The 17,472-nt window shown below is 47.1% G+C and overlaps 1 protein-coding gene across 3 annotated transcripts in view; it reads left to right on the top strand.

Moving 5' to 3' along the window:
* The window catches only part of Zfp407 (zinc finger protein 407), a 399,166-nt gene extending 381,918 nt beyond the window's left edge, over positions 1-17,248 (top strand). For all 3 annotated transcript variants that reach the window (XM_008772221.4, NM_001427664.1, XM_017601148.3), the window contains one exon: positions 14,882-17,248. In XM_008772221.4, coding sequence (XP_008770443.2) covers positions 14,882-16,221 — 1,340 coding nt within the window. In that variant the 3' untranslated portion in view covers positions 16,222-17,248. The remainder of the gene's footprint in view (positions 1-14,881) is intronic.
* Positions 17,249-17,472: the final 224 nt, after the last annotated feature.

Here is a 17,472-nt window from a genome sequence, read left to right as displayed (position 1 = left end):
TGTGATTGTTTGGGATCTGAAATGAAATATGAGCTGCATTAGGATGGGATCCTGTGCAGTGACCCAGATCACCCATCCGCTGCCGTGCAGCCCTGCCTGGGTCTACAGACCCATCGAAGTTTCCTCCTGGCACTCTGTTGCTTCATCTGCAGGAGTAGGCATTTCCCCTTCAATGTTTAAGGAGTTTAAATGTGGCCAAGCAACCGACCTAGACATGACTTCTTTCGACCTTTCCTGAATTTGTATTCAAATGCTCAGAAGCCATCCTTTAGTAAACTCAAACTCAGCTAAATGCAGTCACTGTAAACCCATCTGTGTGCTCCTGTGCCATGGTCAGCCCACTAATTTCTAAACCCAGAGAGTGCAAGTGGCTGCTAGGCTGAGGAAATGGGGGTGTGTTCAGTTGACGAAGGACTTCGCTTTCATATCCAGACAGAAGTTTTCAAGGTAAGATGAGCCGGGGTTTGCTGTAGCCTCTGCCAGGATCCCTCTGCTGCCTCGCTGGTGCCGTGCTTCGTCAGCGTTCACCTGGAGTAGCAGAATTCTACAGCTGGAGGGCGATGCATTTGAAAGTTGTAGGAGAATGATCAATTGTTCTGATAATCTATTGACATCAGATAGTTAGATTATGAAGTCATCATGTAGCCTGTTGGTGATTGTCAGCACAGAGGCACCCTGCCTCCTTTGAGCAAGCTCTGAGAGTTTATCACAGAATATAGTATCTTCCTTGACTTGGCCCCTTTGAATGAACACCCAAAGGTCTAAGTGTAGCCTTACTCCAATCCGTATTATTTCTTCTTAAGTTTGAATTTAAGGTTCAAAAAAGCCTCCCTCTCCCCTACCCTCTCTCTCTCTCCTCTCTCTCTCTCTCTCTCTCTCTCTCTCTCTCTCTCCCTCTCTCTCTCTCTCTCTCCCTCTCCCTCTCTCTCTCTCTCTCTCTCTCTCTCTCTCTCTCTCTCTCTCCCCCTCTCTCTCTCTCTCTCTCTGTGTGTGTGTGTGTGTGTGTGTGTGTGTGTGTGTGTGTGTGTGTGTGTGTGTGTGTGTTTGGGGAGGGGGGCAGTATTTCTCGGTAGTCTTGAGCTAAATTGCCTGTGGGAATCAGACATTTGTCTCCCAAAATACCCTAGCTTCTGCCCTTTGCAAATTCAAGCTAAGTTTCAATGAGTCCAATAAACATGTTCTTGGTAGGTTGGAAATATTTTTGAAGAGAAAAATATGTGTTCTTTAGGAATAATATATCCAAGATTCAAACTAAATTGTGGTACATCTTGTAGAATATGGATAGTCCTGCTTCAATATATATAAATTTTTAAAATCTAGTCAATAAAACAAAAACTTGAATACAATAAGCAGACGTTAATAGAGAGCTGAAACTGGCATGTTGAGCTGCGTTATACTTTAGGAATTAACTGGGCATTTATAATATTACTGGGAAGCTGGTTGTGCATGGCTACTGGAAGGTGTGGTGGTCCACTTACTGGTGGGACAGAATTGGAGCAAGTATTATGCTAGCCTGGATGTCAGGTGAAAAAACAGAGCACAAAAGTTCCTCTGCACACCCAAAGGAAGGCACTTCCAAGTGAAGGACAACTACTAGGACACCTAAGGTATCACCTTGCAGCCTGGTGTCAGGTGACAGCTTTGTCAGACCAGCCTCTGTGAGGGAGGCTTTCCTGGGAGGCATGCTCTTCCTTTCTTGTGTGTAATTTACCTGCAATACTTCTTGGAATTTCTAAAATTTTCAGATATCTTACTAATTCTTCCTAAGGCTGATTCCCTACTAATAGATGTCCCAGCACTGGGTAAATTAAGACAGTGTTAGCTCTCTGGGTGGTGCAGACATGCACACACAGTAAGCAAACGGACATGCAGAAAAGCTGAGATGCATACCCGTCACTCTCTCTGGTTCGCCCTTTGGCGATTCTGCTTTCAGTTTCTTTCAGCCAGCAAACGAGGAATTAATTCAGCACCATCATTCTGATTGCCTTGCTACTCCTAGAAAGAACAGAGCATTTTTTGTTCAGTAAAATGTTTGACATCCTATAATAGTGAACAGAGGTACTCTTAAACAGGAAAATTCCCACAATTTGGAGAATATCATTTCAGGTTCCCAACCCCTCATTTGCTTCTATTAATGAAACCACTAATCAAATTGTCTGTCTTCTGATTTTATGTAAAACTGGACATGTGTGAATGAATGTTTACCATTCACTGACCATGCCTGATAAAGCGCACTGGCCAGAGCAGGAGTGGTACCATTCTGTCCCCATGGTGGCTTGTCTACAGTGGTAGAGGCCTGCCTCCTCTGTGGTACCCAAGCTTACCCCACTCCTTGTCCTTCCCAGCAGAACCCTCCTCCATAGGCTGATTTTGTGGTTTTTCTAATAATAGTACAGGAGCCTCCCAGAACCTAGTCTCTGTCTTCCTGGCCTCTTTTCAGCATCAAATTGGTCCTCACTGTCTTATTGTGCACCATGACCCATGTCTTGACTTGCAATACCCTTGATTGGCCTAGGGTCATCGTGTTCCCACAGTGTCCTCTGTCCCACTGGTAGCTAGAATGATGCAGTATGCCACACGCTGTGCAGATGGATCCAGGTTCCTTCTCTTGCAGAGCTTATCCTTGAGGGTGGTGGTGAAGGAACTCTAGCCATGGTTAGATTACACCCCTAAAGCTAGCCCCAAGCTCCACTCCTCATTTGGCTACTTCCTCCTCCTGAGGCAGCTACCAAGGTCCAGCAATCAAAAATCCCCTTTGATTCACCTAATTAGGGTACCCAATTAAACACCTCGTCATAACTAGGGGGATTTTACTTTTACTTTTATAAATCTCCATTTGTCTATGGGCCACGGACGAATACCCTTCTCCTCTCCCTTGCTCCCTCTCCCCCTCTCCTGTGTTGCTCTCCTCCCCCCTCCTCCCCCCTCCTCCCCTCCTCCCCCTTCCCCCTTCCTCCCCTTCCTCCCCTCTTCCCCCTCCCTCCCTCCTCCCCCTCCTCCTTCCTTCTTCCCCTATCTCCTGTCTTTGTCTCTTATCCCCACCCTCTGTCCATCTGAGGCAAAGAAATCTCCTTTGTGCTGAGAACTTGGTTTAGAAGTGTCTCTGGCCAACTTTCAAGTTCCTACAGGGGGACATTCAGAACTAAAGGATGGGTCAACAGAACGGAGTAAGTGCCATCGATGGGCACTAAGGGATGGGTCAACAGAACGGAGTAAGTGCCATCGATGGGCACTTGAGGTGCTGGAGGTGTGTCGAGACCTTGCAGGGAAGGTGACTTACCTACAGACTCCAGATTGCAGCACACTAACATGCCCTTGATCTTTTATTCTCTCTCACCTGCACAGCTACGAGAGCTTCTGAGTTCACTCTCATCCTTCTCATCCTTCGGTGCTTCAGTAGAAGGGACCCTGCATAGTCCCAGCTGTTTCCTTCTGTTAACACATATTTAGTTGCACTTCCTTCAGTGCTTCCAATGGCCATCTGATTCCTAAGTTCAAGTTCCTCCCTCAGTATGGCCTAAGCAAACAACATCTACCTCTTCACTCTGTTCCTGCCTCCCCCACCACTACCTGCCACTCCCCACCTTTCAGCTGAGGCAAACTGACTCCAGGGCTGCCATGTGCTTAGAATAATACAGGCTTTCTCCACTGCGTCGCACTACCTATAGAAAACCTTACTCATCCTTCAAGCTGCAGGGTTTCTGTCCTAGACGATGTGAGGCATCGTGTCTGATAGATTATTAATTCCTTACACACCAAAGTCTTCTGTAGTCCATGTTTGACTGTCAATATCATGTAAACTGTCAATATCAGTGTTTGTTAAGTAGTTAAGATAATAAATGATCCAAAGAGATTTAAATTAGTAATATAAATGAAGGTAAAACCTGAGCATGTAGAATTGAAGAACAGTGTTACTAGGTAATAGAGAATTTACTAAAATCTCTGTTTCAATACTGGCTGTGAACTCCTGAATATCCTACATTGCTTAGTTTTCTTTCCTGTGTTGGTGAAATCTAAATAAAAATTAATCTTCCTTCATAATTCTTTATGACTCTGATCTTTCTGTGTCTAGTTCTTCTGTGCTGAGACAGAATTCTCTCCTCATAGCTCAGTGGTTATTTTGCAGTAGTTTGGTTCACGAAGAGTGCTTGTTGGCCTTTTAAAGAAATCTTTGCTTGGATTCACTTTAAATCCCTGATATTGCATGTCTGCTAATTGGGTACAGTGTGGCCACATACACCTCTAGCGACTTACACAGGCTCTAGCCAGATCCCAGAAGTGCTGTTTCTATATGATGCTGGCCCATCCCAAGGCCTTCCAAGTTTATAATTTGTGATCCCAGTAGAATCCAGTCATAGCAGGCAGCTGTAGATTACAGCAAGTTCATAAGAACCCAAGTCACATGGGAAGTGATGTGCTATAACCACTGTTGCCCTATGACTGAGCAGTGTCTGTAACAGGTAGGAGAGTTTCTCTGAGACAGAGAGTTCTGCTCCAGGTGGCATGGCCTAGCTCCAGAATTCTGGGAGAACAGCATTGTAGTTTACACTGCAGTTTAGCAAGGTTCCATCCTTTATCTCTCCAAAAGGCAGAGGTCTTCATACCACCACCACCCTGGTCTGCTCCTGAGTACGGTCATTCTCGGGGCTCTACTTAGAACTCATAGTCACCCAGTTTCTTAGACATAGGGCCTCCTGCCTCAAGTATCCAAGGAAGCTTACCAGGCACTGTGCCTTGATGATAGACAGGAAGCATTCGTGACATCCACAAATCATTCTAGGCTTGTGGGTCTATGGAATTTGCTCCACAAAGAGCCAGGTGTGATCACGGCCACCACACGAGAAAGGACAGTCCTTCTCAAACATTAGTCTGTTTTCTGATGCATTAAATGGACATGTGGGAGGGACCACTAGTCATGTCCTCTAAACTTCCATGATGTGCTGGTCTTAAGTCACAGCATTGCTGTCTAATCAGCACCTTGAGCTGGTGACTTCGTGGGCTTCTGGATTACCAAAGCTCCCACTCCACCTACCCGGTGGAAGTCACCCTTGGACACTTGGGAAGTAATCCAGGACTTAGTCATGATTACTAAGTAATCAGAACACTTAGTCAGGACATCACCTGAGACGTGGCTTCCTCTGCAGATGTTGTATGGGCCCAAGGGCTCTAAGAGCTTAGGCCTCAGAAGTGTTGTCTAGACAGTCTCATCCCACAGTTCAAAGCCTCCTGTTTTGCTGCACTTGGCATTGATCTTGCACTGTGTGCCTGCTTCATCACTTCATCTGCTTCCCAAAGGTCGGACCTGTGCCTCTCCTGGGGCTCCTGCAGCTCCTGGTCACCATGAAAAGCCTGTGGTTCCTCCACTCACCTTCACCTGCAACATGGAGTCCTTTTATTGTGAGAGTGACTATACCACTTTGCATACTGGTCCACCCCTCTGTCTTTGTAGGCATTGCCCCAGCAAGTCTCTCTATGGGTGACAGGTTACTTTCAAGTTAAAGGAATGTGAACCTGAGAAAGACTTAAATATTCCCTTATGTACAGATTTTAGTGCAGTATCCCTAGAGTATCCCAGATCCTTCCAGGCGGTGATAAATGTGTGTAGCGTCACGCCAGTGTCATATCTGTTCTTCCATGTCTGAGTAGGCGAAGCTAGATGTCAGTATGCAGTGGCTTCACTGTGTGCACTCCTTTCCCAGAGTGCTGATGGCTTCACTGCAGGCTCACCTTTCCCGGGGTGCATCACCAACATTATTTTCCATATTTATGGGGGAAAATACAAAGATAATGCAACAACAGTAGTTGTTGTGGCTCTGGGATGGCAGGAGGCAGGCACTGGTGGTGCCACTGAGCCACTACAGCTCCCTGTGCCTCGCCCCGCCCTCTAAACACCTGTACAAGTAGTCGAGAGTGGAGTGTGGCTAGGAGCTGGCTGTCTTCGGGTTCAGAGGCTGGGTTTCTGTCTGATGCGCAGCGCATACCTTCACCAGGGCCGCTTACACGCTTACACAGTTGCACCTTGGATGGGTGTGTACAAGGCTTCTGTGTGGAGAGTGGGACGAGCAGAGTGAAGTCTGAAGACCTAGCAGGTCCCTCAGTATGGCTGTTTTTACTGGCGTGTTCCTGCCAGTGTTTGTGTGTCCTCGATTGTATGCATGCACTTCATGTTTCTCTGATGGAACTAGTCATATAAAAATCCTACATTTTAGAGAGTAGTAGCCTTCTCTCATTTCAAAGTTTAAGCTTCATGGTTTATCATTTGTTTGAATTTTTAAATCAACTTTATATTCATTCTCTAGGACCCAGGGCACAGATATTTTGTGATTTTTTTTTTTAAGTAGGAAAGAAGAATAGAGGGTTTAATAAACAAGACAAAGATTCTGGCCTTGCCGGTGCCAATGTATGCAGGAGGGCAGAGGAGCAACATGGGCCTCATCCATGGTAAACCGTAGTATTGAGCAGCCGCTCAGCTACCCACGGTGATACCATAAGAGACTGGTACCCTGTGTCCACTCCTGCCCACTGTTTCCAACACAGGCTTCTTTCCATGGTGCCTGTGGCATGGGGCTCCTGCAGCACAGTGCCCTCTTTCCTGACTCTGCATTAACAGTTTTGTAGGCCTTGTCTCCAATGTATTCCCTTCACAGGACCAGGGATTCTTGCTAGTTTGGGATCTCTTCCCTATGGTGGACTTTGCAGGACTGTCCCCCAACAAGACACGTCAGTCTTCTTACCCAGCTAGATCAACAGAAAAAGCAGCCATGTGCCAAGACCATATGACTCACTTTAAGATGTAGGGAAGAGGCCCGCATTGTCTTAAGTGTATACAAGCAGCTGCTGTCATTTGGTTAGGAGCAGATGTTCGACCTCCAAGAGCTTTGCAGATAATTAAAATACTAACAGTTAGTGTTTTACCCCAGCTGTAGGTTCTGTTTACTGTAAATTTGATTTTAATGGTGCCTCTGTGCTGTTGCCTGGAAGTGGTTTGCTTTTTACCTTCATGCAAAAGTGTCTGCAATGAAGACAAATGTCTGTTTCCTCTCATTTCCTCAGGAAAGATAGCATGATACTATAATATGGAGGAGATAGGGTCTCAACTAGGAGAGTGAATGTGATCTTCTCACAGGGCCTGCCAGGAAACAAAGGGGAGACAGGGGAATCTGCTTTCTTAACCTCTGAAGTCAGCCTGTGAGAGGCGTGCCCTCCAGACACTGGCTGAGCTTTGTGTTTACATAATTTTAAGGTTTGTGTAATGTGTACAACTTTTGAAAAATAGACCTTGTCTCAAGACGCTGTGTTATCTGTACCGAGCATTTATAAGCTGTCAGAGGACATTTTGGAAAAGGTCGTTTGGGCTTCTTAATTTCCTGATTTCATAAGGCAGAACAGAATGCCTGCACTAGTTAAGGGAAGTCAAGCCAGGCAGGCTCACAGTGAGCAGATGGGTGCTATCCACCTGGAAGAGCTCGCAGGTCTTCAGAAGGACTCCCCCCACTGTGGGCCTGGCATTCTGCAGCTCCTCTTCAAACCTGTGGCTTCCCTTCTGAGAAGGAGAGAAAATACCTAGGCCTCCTATTCTGAGCTCCTGGCAGGAATGTTGGCCCAGGCGATGGTGTGCAGGAGTGGAGAGCCTTAGTCCCCAGCACTGCATGTTCCTAGGAAGGCTGCACAGGAAGGAGATGTGAGAACACCAACACAGACCAGACTCCTGACCCCATGCACCCAAAATCATGTCTAGAATGTGAGAGACCTGTAGTGGTGCATGGGCTTCCCCTACTACCTCTCCCTCCCCTTGCCGATGCCTGCCTGTGTTCTGCCTCTTGAGGGAGGTCTACCTCTCCCGTGGTCTGTTCAAATGCACTTGAGACAGTTAAGCTTTCTGCTGGTCAGTCACCTGGCTGTTTGTAGGAAGTGCCACTCATGACCAGATGAGAGCACTTTACAGTCTAACCTTACAAGACCGTCTCATCACTGTGTGAAGCTCAATGACACTCTTTCTGCCACATGATGGAGTTTCCAAAGTTATGTACTTGGTATTTCATGCCATTTGGATGAGCCTCATAGTCTGCTCAGCAGAGAAACAGTTAACCACTGGTTCCCCTCAGCCCTGAAGCCTGGCGAGATAACCTTAAAGTGCGTTCTCACCTCACTGAGTGAGATTTGTGTGCCCACTCCCATTACTGCCATATCTTCATGCATGAAAATGATAATATATACCTAAGGGTCTGATCTAATACAGAACTTCCTTAAAGGTAAAATATTGTCTTTTACTCTTTGTCACCCTTGAGTGCCCACGGAATCCCTGGGCCCACAGAGACTATTCCTGGTAAAGTTAGAAACCTGAACAAGTATATATTGCCAACCCGAGATAAAATTTATTCTTCATTTTTTTTCTGGATATCTTAGAATTCTTTTCAGAGGTCTTTCATAATCATCTCTGTCACCACGTGCACGAATCGTAATGCTGTTGGGACTTGAGAAAAAGGAGTTAAACTGTGTGGTGCCCTGGCCATTGTGTGTGCCCTTCACAGAAACTTGCATGGCACATCTGCAGAGTTTGATATTTGAGCTTAAATCCAAAGAGCTTCTCAGTGGCTTCACTCCAGCTAATTTCTTACAGGACAATAATTTCTCTCATCTCTTGGGAAGCAGAGACCTTCATCAAACTGTAACATAGTAATGTCTTCCGCTGTAGTTCTTCAGACTGTGCCTGCATGTGCTTATGTCTGGTGTAAGGAGAATGTAGTCATTGCCGGGATTCTTCTAACACAGCTGAGGAGAGCCATGTCCCTGAGGTTCATTTTAGGTCCAGAGTGACCAACCCTGTGCTCAGACACAAGCCTTCTGCTGTGCCAGCCATAAAAGTACATAAAAAAGCTAGGAATAATTCTTAATTTTGTATCACAGATATCCTGCTTGTTTCTATTTCCTATGTGAATTTCAATAACCTGGCCAGAGTGTATTTTTCTAACTCTCAAGATCATAGGCAGGAGATACTGACCAACCATACTGGCCTTTCTTACTTTGCCAGGCCAGGTTTGTCCCCACCACACTCAGTCATTATGATTCCAGTGCATGCTCTGTTTGTAATCCCAGTCGGGTCCTACAGTACCAGGCTGGGATTTTACGACAAGAATGTGGGGCCTCCCCTACATATTTGTGGTGTGAGAAGCTGTGCAGAGACAAGGCCCTTCCACATGTAGACTGGCCCAGGCGGCCTAGAAAGCAGGCCGTCGCTAAGCCATGTTGGAAGCGGGCACCCTGAACGATGCCAGGGACGGTTGCTGTCTTTAAGATGAATAAATTACAGAGCAATTATCGACATCGATTTGACTGGCTAAACTATTGCTGGCTGCTATTGTGAGAATAATGTATTCCCTGCTTTAAACTTCTAAAAGGTTATATTTCACTGAATTTTAATTTGTCATTTTTCCTGCTTTCACTTGAGAAACTTATAAGCTTTTGTGACATTAAAATATGGCTCTAATTTATTAGCATAATCTGTTAATATTGTTTCATTTTAATAGACATTAAGTATGATTTTTTAACATTCTTTTTAAAATTACATCTTAAAATGAAAGTCAGGAAAAATTATACATGGCTTAAGAATCACAATGTCATGTGTGCCCCAAGTTTTTATATGAAAAGTATTATTTTTTGGATCACTTCATATTCAAGGTGCTTTAATTATGACAGTGAAAAAACCCAGCGTTTTCAGGCTTTAGTGGTTTAACCAAAACACAGAGTCTAAACCCCAGAATCTGCAGTGTGCCCAAGCGCCAGATAAACATTTAGTACTGTTCAGGGGAGGCTCTGGGTGGGCAGTAAATGCTGGCTCATAGCTGCAGAGCGGTTTACATAGGGTATTAACACGGCTCTCGAAGTTGTCGGGCGTCTCACCCCACGACACGTCTTTTTAATGCTATCTTTATCTGCTACACGATGCATGAAATCTACTTTCAGCTTTAGAACCGCCGACAACCTTTGACCCCTTGAGTGCAGACACAATGTGACCTTTCTATTGTCATCAGCCTTCATTCTCCTGAAAATTCTATGAATTTTTATTACAGGTTTTTTTTAAACCAAGCTGAGGCTTCCACAAATGACTTGCCACAGATGAGATGAAGTTGTTGAAGTGGCGTTAGATAAGTTTTACAGCCAGCATGTGGCTGAAAGGAGCCCAAGCCTGTGTCCTACAATGTCATAGACCAGTAACTGCTGAGCCTACTATTGGATAAATACATCATTTTATGGAACATTGATTGTTCTATAAACCCAATGGAGTATTATGCTCTATGATCAAACCATTTAGATTGTGTGTAGAGCACAGAAAACGCCATATTCAGGATGGCACTAAAAGTGCCATTTGTGTATTTTATGGGTGTCATTACAGGGGAAACTTCTCTCTGTAGGCCCTGTTTACTGCAAAATTTTTTAGTCTGTAATGACATTTTTCATTCACAACGTATGCCTTCAAGAGAGGGGGCCCTTGTTTTATTTGTTTCATTTGAGTTTACTGCACAAATTCTGTACATTTTAATTAAATGTAAGCTTAACAAAAGCATAAGGTATTTATTCTGTGGGGGGAAATGATGACAGTCACCATAGCCCAGCTCACACACAAAGAAAGGAGTCAGGTGCACAGCTCCTCCACAGCTGCCCAGAGCCTGGCAGAGGGGCAGGCCCCAGTGTGGCTGGGGACCTCTAGCCTTCACAGCCTACCTGTCTCCTACCAGTGCTGTTGTCTCCATCTCCAGAGCACGCTCTTACAGAAGAGTCAGTGGTTTCATTGCCGTGTTCTAGCTACTAAAACAAGGCTTAGCCTCAAAATCACTTCACTGAAAACGAATCTCAAGCAAAAGAAAAAACAAAAGCCACCTTTATTACCATCTGAGTTAGTAACTCTCTGAGCGTTCAGACAGGAGCAGTATCTCTATGCATGGGAGCAGCTAAGCAATAAAGGGTCTCATAACCATGAACAGGGCTGCCTTTAACTCCATTCCCAACTTCTGCACATGACAGTTTGCCCTACTAGAAACAGGTCCAAAGTATAGTCTCTCTGCTACTGCTATTGCTCTGAAATCCAACAGTTCATCCTCAAAATACACAAAGCACAATGGCGTCCCCGGGCTGTTAAAGATCTGCATGCTTGTTGAAACTGCAGCCAACCCGGAGAGCGCCCTGTCCAGTGGCACCGCTCCCTATGGCCATCTGCACTGGCGAGCTTCAGAGTCCCTTTTCAGTAGACGGAGCTTGTGTGCCCATCACATTCTGGAATCTAAAGTTACAGTAGAGACTCACATTCGTTTAAATGACACTTGAACTTCTGCATCGCTCCACATTAATTCATTATGGTTGAAATGGAAGAATCTTCAATGGGTGAATCTTTTTCAATCTGATTGAGGCTGTTACATTTTATAGGTGCTATTTTTCAAAGCGGTACTGACAGCACTCGGAGTTATTAAATTGCTGAATCAAAAGACGGACCTGCACTCACATTTATGAACTATGATGGACTGGCTGGGGCCGTGCTGCCGGAGGTTAAGATGTTGGTGACATTAAACTTCATCACAGAACCAACTGACAGCAGTATTTACCCACACAGTTTACTTTAATGGTCTGGAAGTAGCTTAACCCATCTCTGGATTCAAATGAACTGAGCAAGTAGCTTAGAATTCATAATTATCAATGCTGCAAGGGATTCAGAGGATCATTCTGTACCCGAGACGTTCTCTTCAGTTTTCTAGTGAGTAGTGGGATTGCTGGGGCCCTTGCCTTCTAAGAATAGGATGTTTCTCGTTTCCAACTAAGATGGTTTCTCCTGATTTTTACCGTAAAGGCAGTTTCTCTTCTTTTGTAATTATTGGAGGCAGGGCCAGTTGAATGAAACAGTCTGTGAATTACACTGTGTATGACCTTGAAATCAGGATGAGCAGAAACAAATCCAAATCAGAATTAAGGAAGGCAAGCAAAATACCACATCCCGAGCTGGGTTATGACATTGCATGCGAACCAGAAGAGAGCCCGGCAGACCCAGGTAATGGAGCTGGAGAACCCAATGGATGACAGACAGACAGACAGACTGACCAGGAGCCAGGCCCACCAAACCCAGTCACAGATGCAGTCAGGTCTGTGGCTCTTCTCAGTGCTGGATCTCTTCAGACACTGACACAGTCCGACCTCTCAGGGAAGAAAATTGAGGACAAGTGAAAGGTGAAATGACAACATGAGCTCAGGTGAAGCTATGGAGACCTTCATGCAGACCTGCCCCTGCAGACCTATTCCTGCAGCTCCTGCAGATCTGCTCATGGAGACCTGCTCATGTGGTCCTGCCCATGCTTGAGAGGCTGTTTGTTTTTGGAAGGGAGGAAGAAAATTGGGTGAGGCAACAGGAGCTCACAGGCAGGTTCCCGTGCAGAACCCTTCAGACTCCTGAAGGGTGTACTCCAACCCCTGGGTGAAAACCCTGAGAGGCACACCTGGAAGCTCCCCTCTCCCCAGTCTGATGTAGTGGTCCTCACAGCGCTCCATTGTGGGGGTGACGAGGAAAAGCAAGGTACAGTATTGTCTTGGCGACTCATAGACTCTGAGGACCCTTGCGGGGAAGTTCAGTTGGCCTTTAGCCATCACAGTCTGTCTACCACTGTTCCCTACTCCACCAGTCTGTGCAGCATCTTCCTGTCACACATGCTGTGGCTGTGAAGCGAGCCATGGGAAGGACCTTCTGGTAGTGGAGCTGCTCTGGTTGACACAACTCCAGTCACCCTTCTGAGGCCCACAGCCAAGAGAGTTCTCCAACGAAGACAAAACTAACATTTAGCAGCTAGTGAATACTTCCGGACCACTCTTCCTGGCCGAAGGCCCTGTCAGGGGCCTGTGCTCAGGATTAACTTGGTCTGGGGAGCAGGGGAAGCTTTCTTGGATTGCACCATCAAGGGGGTAAGCAAAATTGCTGTTCTTAAGGGATGCCAACAATAATTAATGAGCTTCAGGTCTTCTTCCTGTCTCCCTCGCACCCCTTGATAAGAAGAAAGCACATAAGAAATAAATAAATAGACAAACCAACCCCGCACAGTTTGTTGACGGTGTGAAAAGGGAGTTGTCGGAAATGCAGGTGATGCGGCTGATGGAACGAATGTTGAACACAGGTGTGAGGGGAAGTGGAGAAAACAGGAACTCTAATCAGAGTCATCCGTTCTCTATGGAAACAGCAGACAGTTCCCATCACTTCTTACTCTGTTGAGTTACGGACTAATGCATGAGGCCGTGGAGGTGTATCCGTGTGTGCCCCACCCCCACATCCACCATACACCCTGACTTCCTGGGCAGACAGCTCAGCCATGGACTTGGGAGCCTGGTAGGGCGGAGGCTGTGCCTACCGTCTCAGGCCAGGTGGTTGTCAGGGTTCCCTGTCTTCCTTCTCCCCACACATCCTCCCTGTCCACTCCTCATCCCACAAAAGTGCTCACCCAATCAGCACTGTCCACACCCATGGGCCTTGCTGTGCTTTCAGAAGGGACACTGTGCTCTCACTAGGAGGGACCTGAGGTTGACATGGAAACACTCACGCTGCTGGCCTGTTTCACAGTCCTCGTGTTTCTGTGTAAAAGCAATTGACAGGTTCTCTCCACAGATGCTGTAGCATGGAGTATGTGTCATGCCCAGCTCTCTGACAGCTCTCTGCCTTACCCCCTAGGCGTCCCCGCCATGGCTCTTTGGCAGGTCCTTTCCCTCAACACTGTCCTGTCGCCCACATCCGTGATTTGTTCATCTCTGCAACTGTGTTTGCCCTCTGGACCAGGGTGTCTGAGCCACTGTGGTCCTGTCTGCAGACAAAACCCCACTGACTGTGTCTCCTCTTCCGTGCTGGGCACCTGAACTGAAGAGGTGGGAAGAGCTGTTACCTGGGCCCTCAGAGCCTGCCCTTTAGGCCCAGTCTGAGAGGCCAGACTCCAAGTGCCCAGGCCTTTTGTTTGTATTTCTGTGCCTGGACCTAGCACAGAGCTCAGCCCGCAGGGCTTACCACAGCCACACCGGGCCACCTCTCACTGTGGTTCAGTATTTGTTGCCATAAACTCTTATGCTATATTTATTGGTAATGTACTTTTTAATTTAATGTGTAAAGCTTTCATTATCTTTATTGATTGAACAAATGTACTGTCCTTGGTATTTGTACGTAAGAAAAGGTTTTCCTTTGGGTTAAAAGATCCTACTGCTGGCTTTGCCTATGTCCCTGTGGGTAGATGTGGAGGGATCAAGTGCAGGAGATTTCTCATGGCCATGACACAATGCCCGACTAGAAACAGCTTAAAGGAGACACGGTCTCTCATGGCAGGAAAAGCATGGCATCGGAAGCTTGTAGCCACTGGTCAGCAAGTGCTGTCAAGAAGCAGAGCGAGCAAAGGAAGCGGGGACTCAGTTCACCCTCTCCTTTTCTCCTAAAGTCCAGGCCCTCAGCCCGTGGAATGGCACCTCCTGCAGTTAAGGTGGTGCTTTCTACCTTCCTTACCTGACGTGATCCCTCAGGGGCACGCCCAGAGGTTTGACTATAGGTAGTTGGAGATGCTGTCAAGTTGACAATGTTAACCATCACACGGAAGGAGCTGTCTATTTCCCACCCCAGAGCCCTGTACAGGAGCAATAGTGCAGAGGCTCAGGTTTGTACAGATGTCACATGATTGTGGGAGGGCGTACATCTCGTAGAAGCCTGTAAGGTACACGAGTGAGTGGGCGGCCTCTCGATGCGTCCAGTGCAGACGCCTTGGCCTCTGCAGAGAGGGCCACGCATCCTTTACTGAGGCTGCAGAGCAGCTGCAGAAAGCTGTCTGAGTGAATCTCGAAGTCCTCTTTCCACGCTCTAACTGGTCCCTGTCTCCCACAGGCATCGTGTCCAAGTCCTATGAGTGCCGCCTGAAAGGACAAGGAGCCACCTTTGTGGAAACAGACAGCCCCTTCACTGCAGCCACCCTGGCAGAGGAGTCACCTGTCAAGGAGAAGTCCCTGAGGAGCAGCAAGAGACAGGCTTCCTCCCCCGAGCAGGTCCAGCAGGTCATCATCATCCAGGGCTATGATGGGGAGTTTGCCCTGGATGCCTCTGTGGAAGAGACTGCTGCGGCCACACTGCAGACACTGGCAATGGCTGGCCAAGTGGCCAGGGTGGTACACATCACAGAACATGGGCAGGTCATTGCCACAAGTCAAAACGGGTCCCATGTTGGCAGTGTGGTACCTGGACCCATCCTCCCCGAGCAGTTGGCAGATGGAGCCACCCAGGTGGTTGTCATGGGGGGTTCCATGGAAACTCACAGTGTGGATGAGGCCCTCAGTCCAGGTGCCGCTGTCATACAGCAGGTCACCAAGCAGGAGCTCTTAAGTCTCTCTGAGGCTGCAGTCCCTCCGTCTGACAACTCCTCAGCCTTAGATGCACTGCTGTGTGCCGTCACTGAGTTGGGAGAGGTGGAGGGCAGAGCGGGGCATGAGGACAAAGGTAGGCCAGGCCACAAGGATGTGCTGATCCAGCTGCCCAGCCAAGAAGAAGCCCACGATCATGCCAAGATGGAGGCCACAGAGACTCAGCTGTTCCAAGATGGTCAGGAGAGTCCAGCAGCCATGGAAGTACTGACCCAGGTTGTCCGTCCCTCAGCCATCATCACATCTCAGGAACGAGCCCAGGTAGCCTTCAAGAAGATGGTTCAGGGTGTCCTCCAGTTTGCTGTTTGTGACACAGCTGCAGCCAGCCAGCTGATCAAGGATGGCGTTACCCAAGTCATTGTGAATGAGGAGGGTGCCGTCCACATGGTGGCCGGAGAAGGCTCCCAGTTCATCATGCAGGAGGCTGAGACCCATGGCCTGCGGGTGCCAGCTGAGCATATGGACCTGGTAGAGTCAGAAGGAGAGATCTCTCAGATCATTGTAACAGAAGAGCTGGTTCAAGCCATGGTCCGGGAATCCAGTAGCAACTTCCCTGAGGGTGCCACTCACTACATTGTAACAGAGTTGCCTCCCGGTGTACAGGAGGACACCGGGGTTTACTCCCACACTGTGATAGAGACAGCCAGCTCTCCAGAGATCCTCCAGGCTGGGGCAGCACTCAGTGCTGAGGCTGTGGGTGCAAGTAGCACAGAACAGTTGACAAGCATGGTCATCTACACCCAGGACGGCTCCCCAGCAGCCACAGTGATCCAGAGCCAAAGAGAAAACAGTGAGCTCCAGGAAGCATGAGGCACAGGGTAGTGTGCCAAGATCCCCTTGGGCCAGCACAGAGGTCACTGAACTTTGTCATGTTTACTTCAGAGTGTGCTGAACAAGCCCTTCAGGCACGGCTAACATTGGCCACTAAAAGGCACCAAGGAGGGCAGAAAGCCAAGCCTACACCTAGGTTGCCCAGCAGCCTAATAAGAGAGGGTAGGCTGGTCATTGGGCCCTCTGCTGATGGCTCACCCATCACGAACCACTGGTGAAAAGCACTTTTCCCTGGTTTTTCTCCCGTATAAGTTCCCTATTTAGTCATCAAAAGATGGTGTCGCCTGCTGGGAAACAGGAAGCATCTCTGGCCTCAGCACCTGCTACGTATGGCTCGAACAGCCCTGTCATCTCCTCCCACATTCGGTTAAAAATCGGAACTACCAAGATCACATCTTGAAGCAGTGAACACATTGTTTTTTATTGTTATTTTAAGTTTCAGATAATGGTGTTCCCAGACCAAAGGAAGCCTGTTAACTCATCTTATGTAGAAATTTCCTCTCTGCGAATTTTTAGGGGATTCCTTTGTCATGACCACTCTGCACAAGAGAGACCTTTCTTCTGTGGTTTGAGAAAAGTCTTGAAATTTTTATTCAGTTACAGTCCACCTAGGTTGAAACAATTAATTCTCATTCTGAATTCATTTCATACCATAACGTCTGTACATGAAATACCCACTATGAAAAATATTATTCATTGCTTTTTAAACAAATATTTGTTTCTATCAGTATCGTTTTTGCAGGATTTATTGTGACTTCTCAGAGTATGGGAAGGCTGACATTGAACATTGCAGTAGATGCCTCCCCCTTGCCCTGCCTCCCCCAGCACTGCCTGCTCCAGGGCCAATTCACTGCAAGTGCAGGATGCAGGGTGATGTTCCGGTGATCTTTCTCGATTCCATTGCTCTGTTTGTTTTGTTTCCAAAATTGTAAAATAGCCCCCATTCCTCAAAGGCAAAATTGTTCTTGTTGTTTTCTTTGAAATAAAATTATAGTGTTAAACTAAATGTGGTCATGTACTAAGTACCAGCCTGCCAAGGAAGTCCCCCCTCTGCTCTAACCACTTTCATGTACAGTGGGAGACAACTGCAGCCCAATGACATTGCATCAATGTTTGGCAAATAACTCAGGCATGGTCTATCATGGGTTCCAGACAGGAAGCCAGTCTCTCTGTCAGAATGAGTTCCATTTAAATCCCTTCCTAAGGCGACAGGAGGAAGCACTGGGGACT

This window comes from Rattus norvegicus, chromosome 18 (assembly GCF_036323735.1).
Source record: "Rattus norvegicus strain BN/NHsdMcwi chromosome 18, GRCr8, whole genome shotgun sequence".
Classification (NCBI taxonomy): Eukaryota; Metazoa; Chordata; class Mammalia; order Rodentia; family Muridae; genus Rattus; species Rattus norvegicus.
Note: the sequence above shows the minus strand (reverse complement) of the source record. Positions and strands in the feature narration are given on the sequence as shown.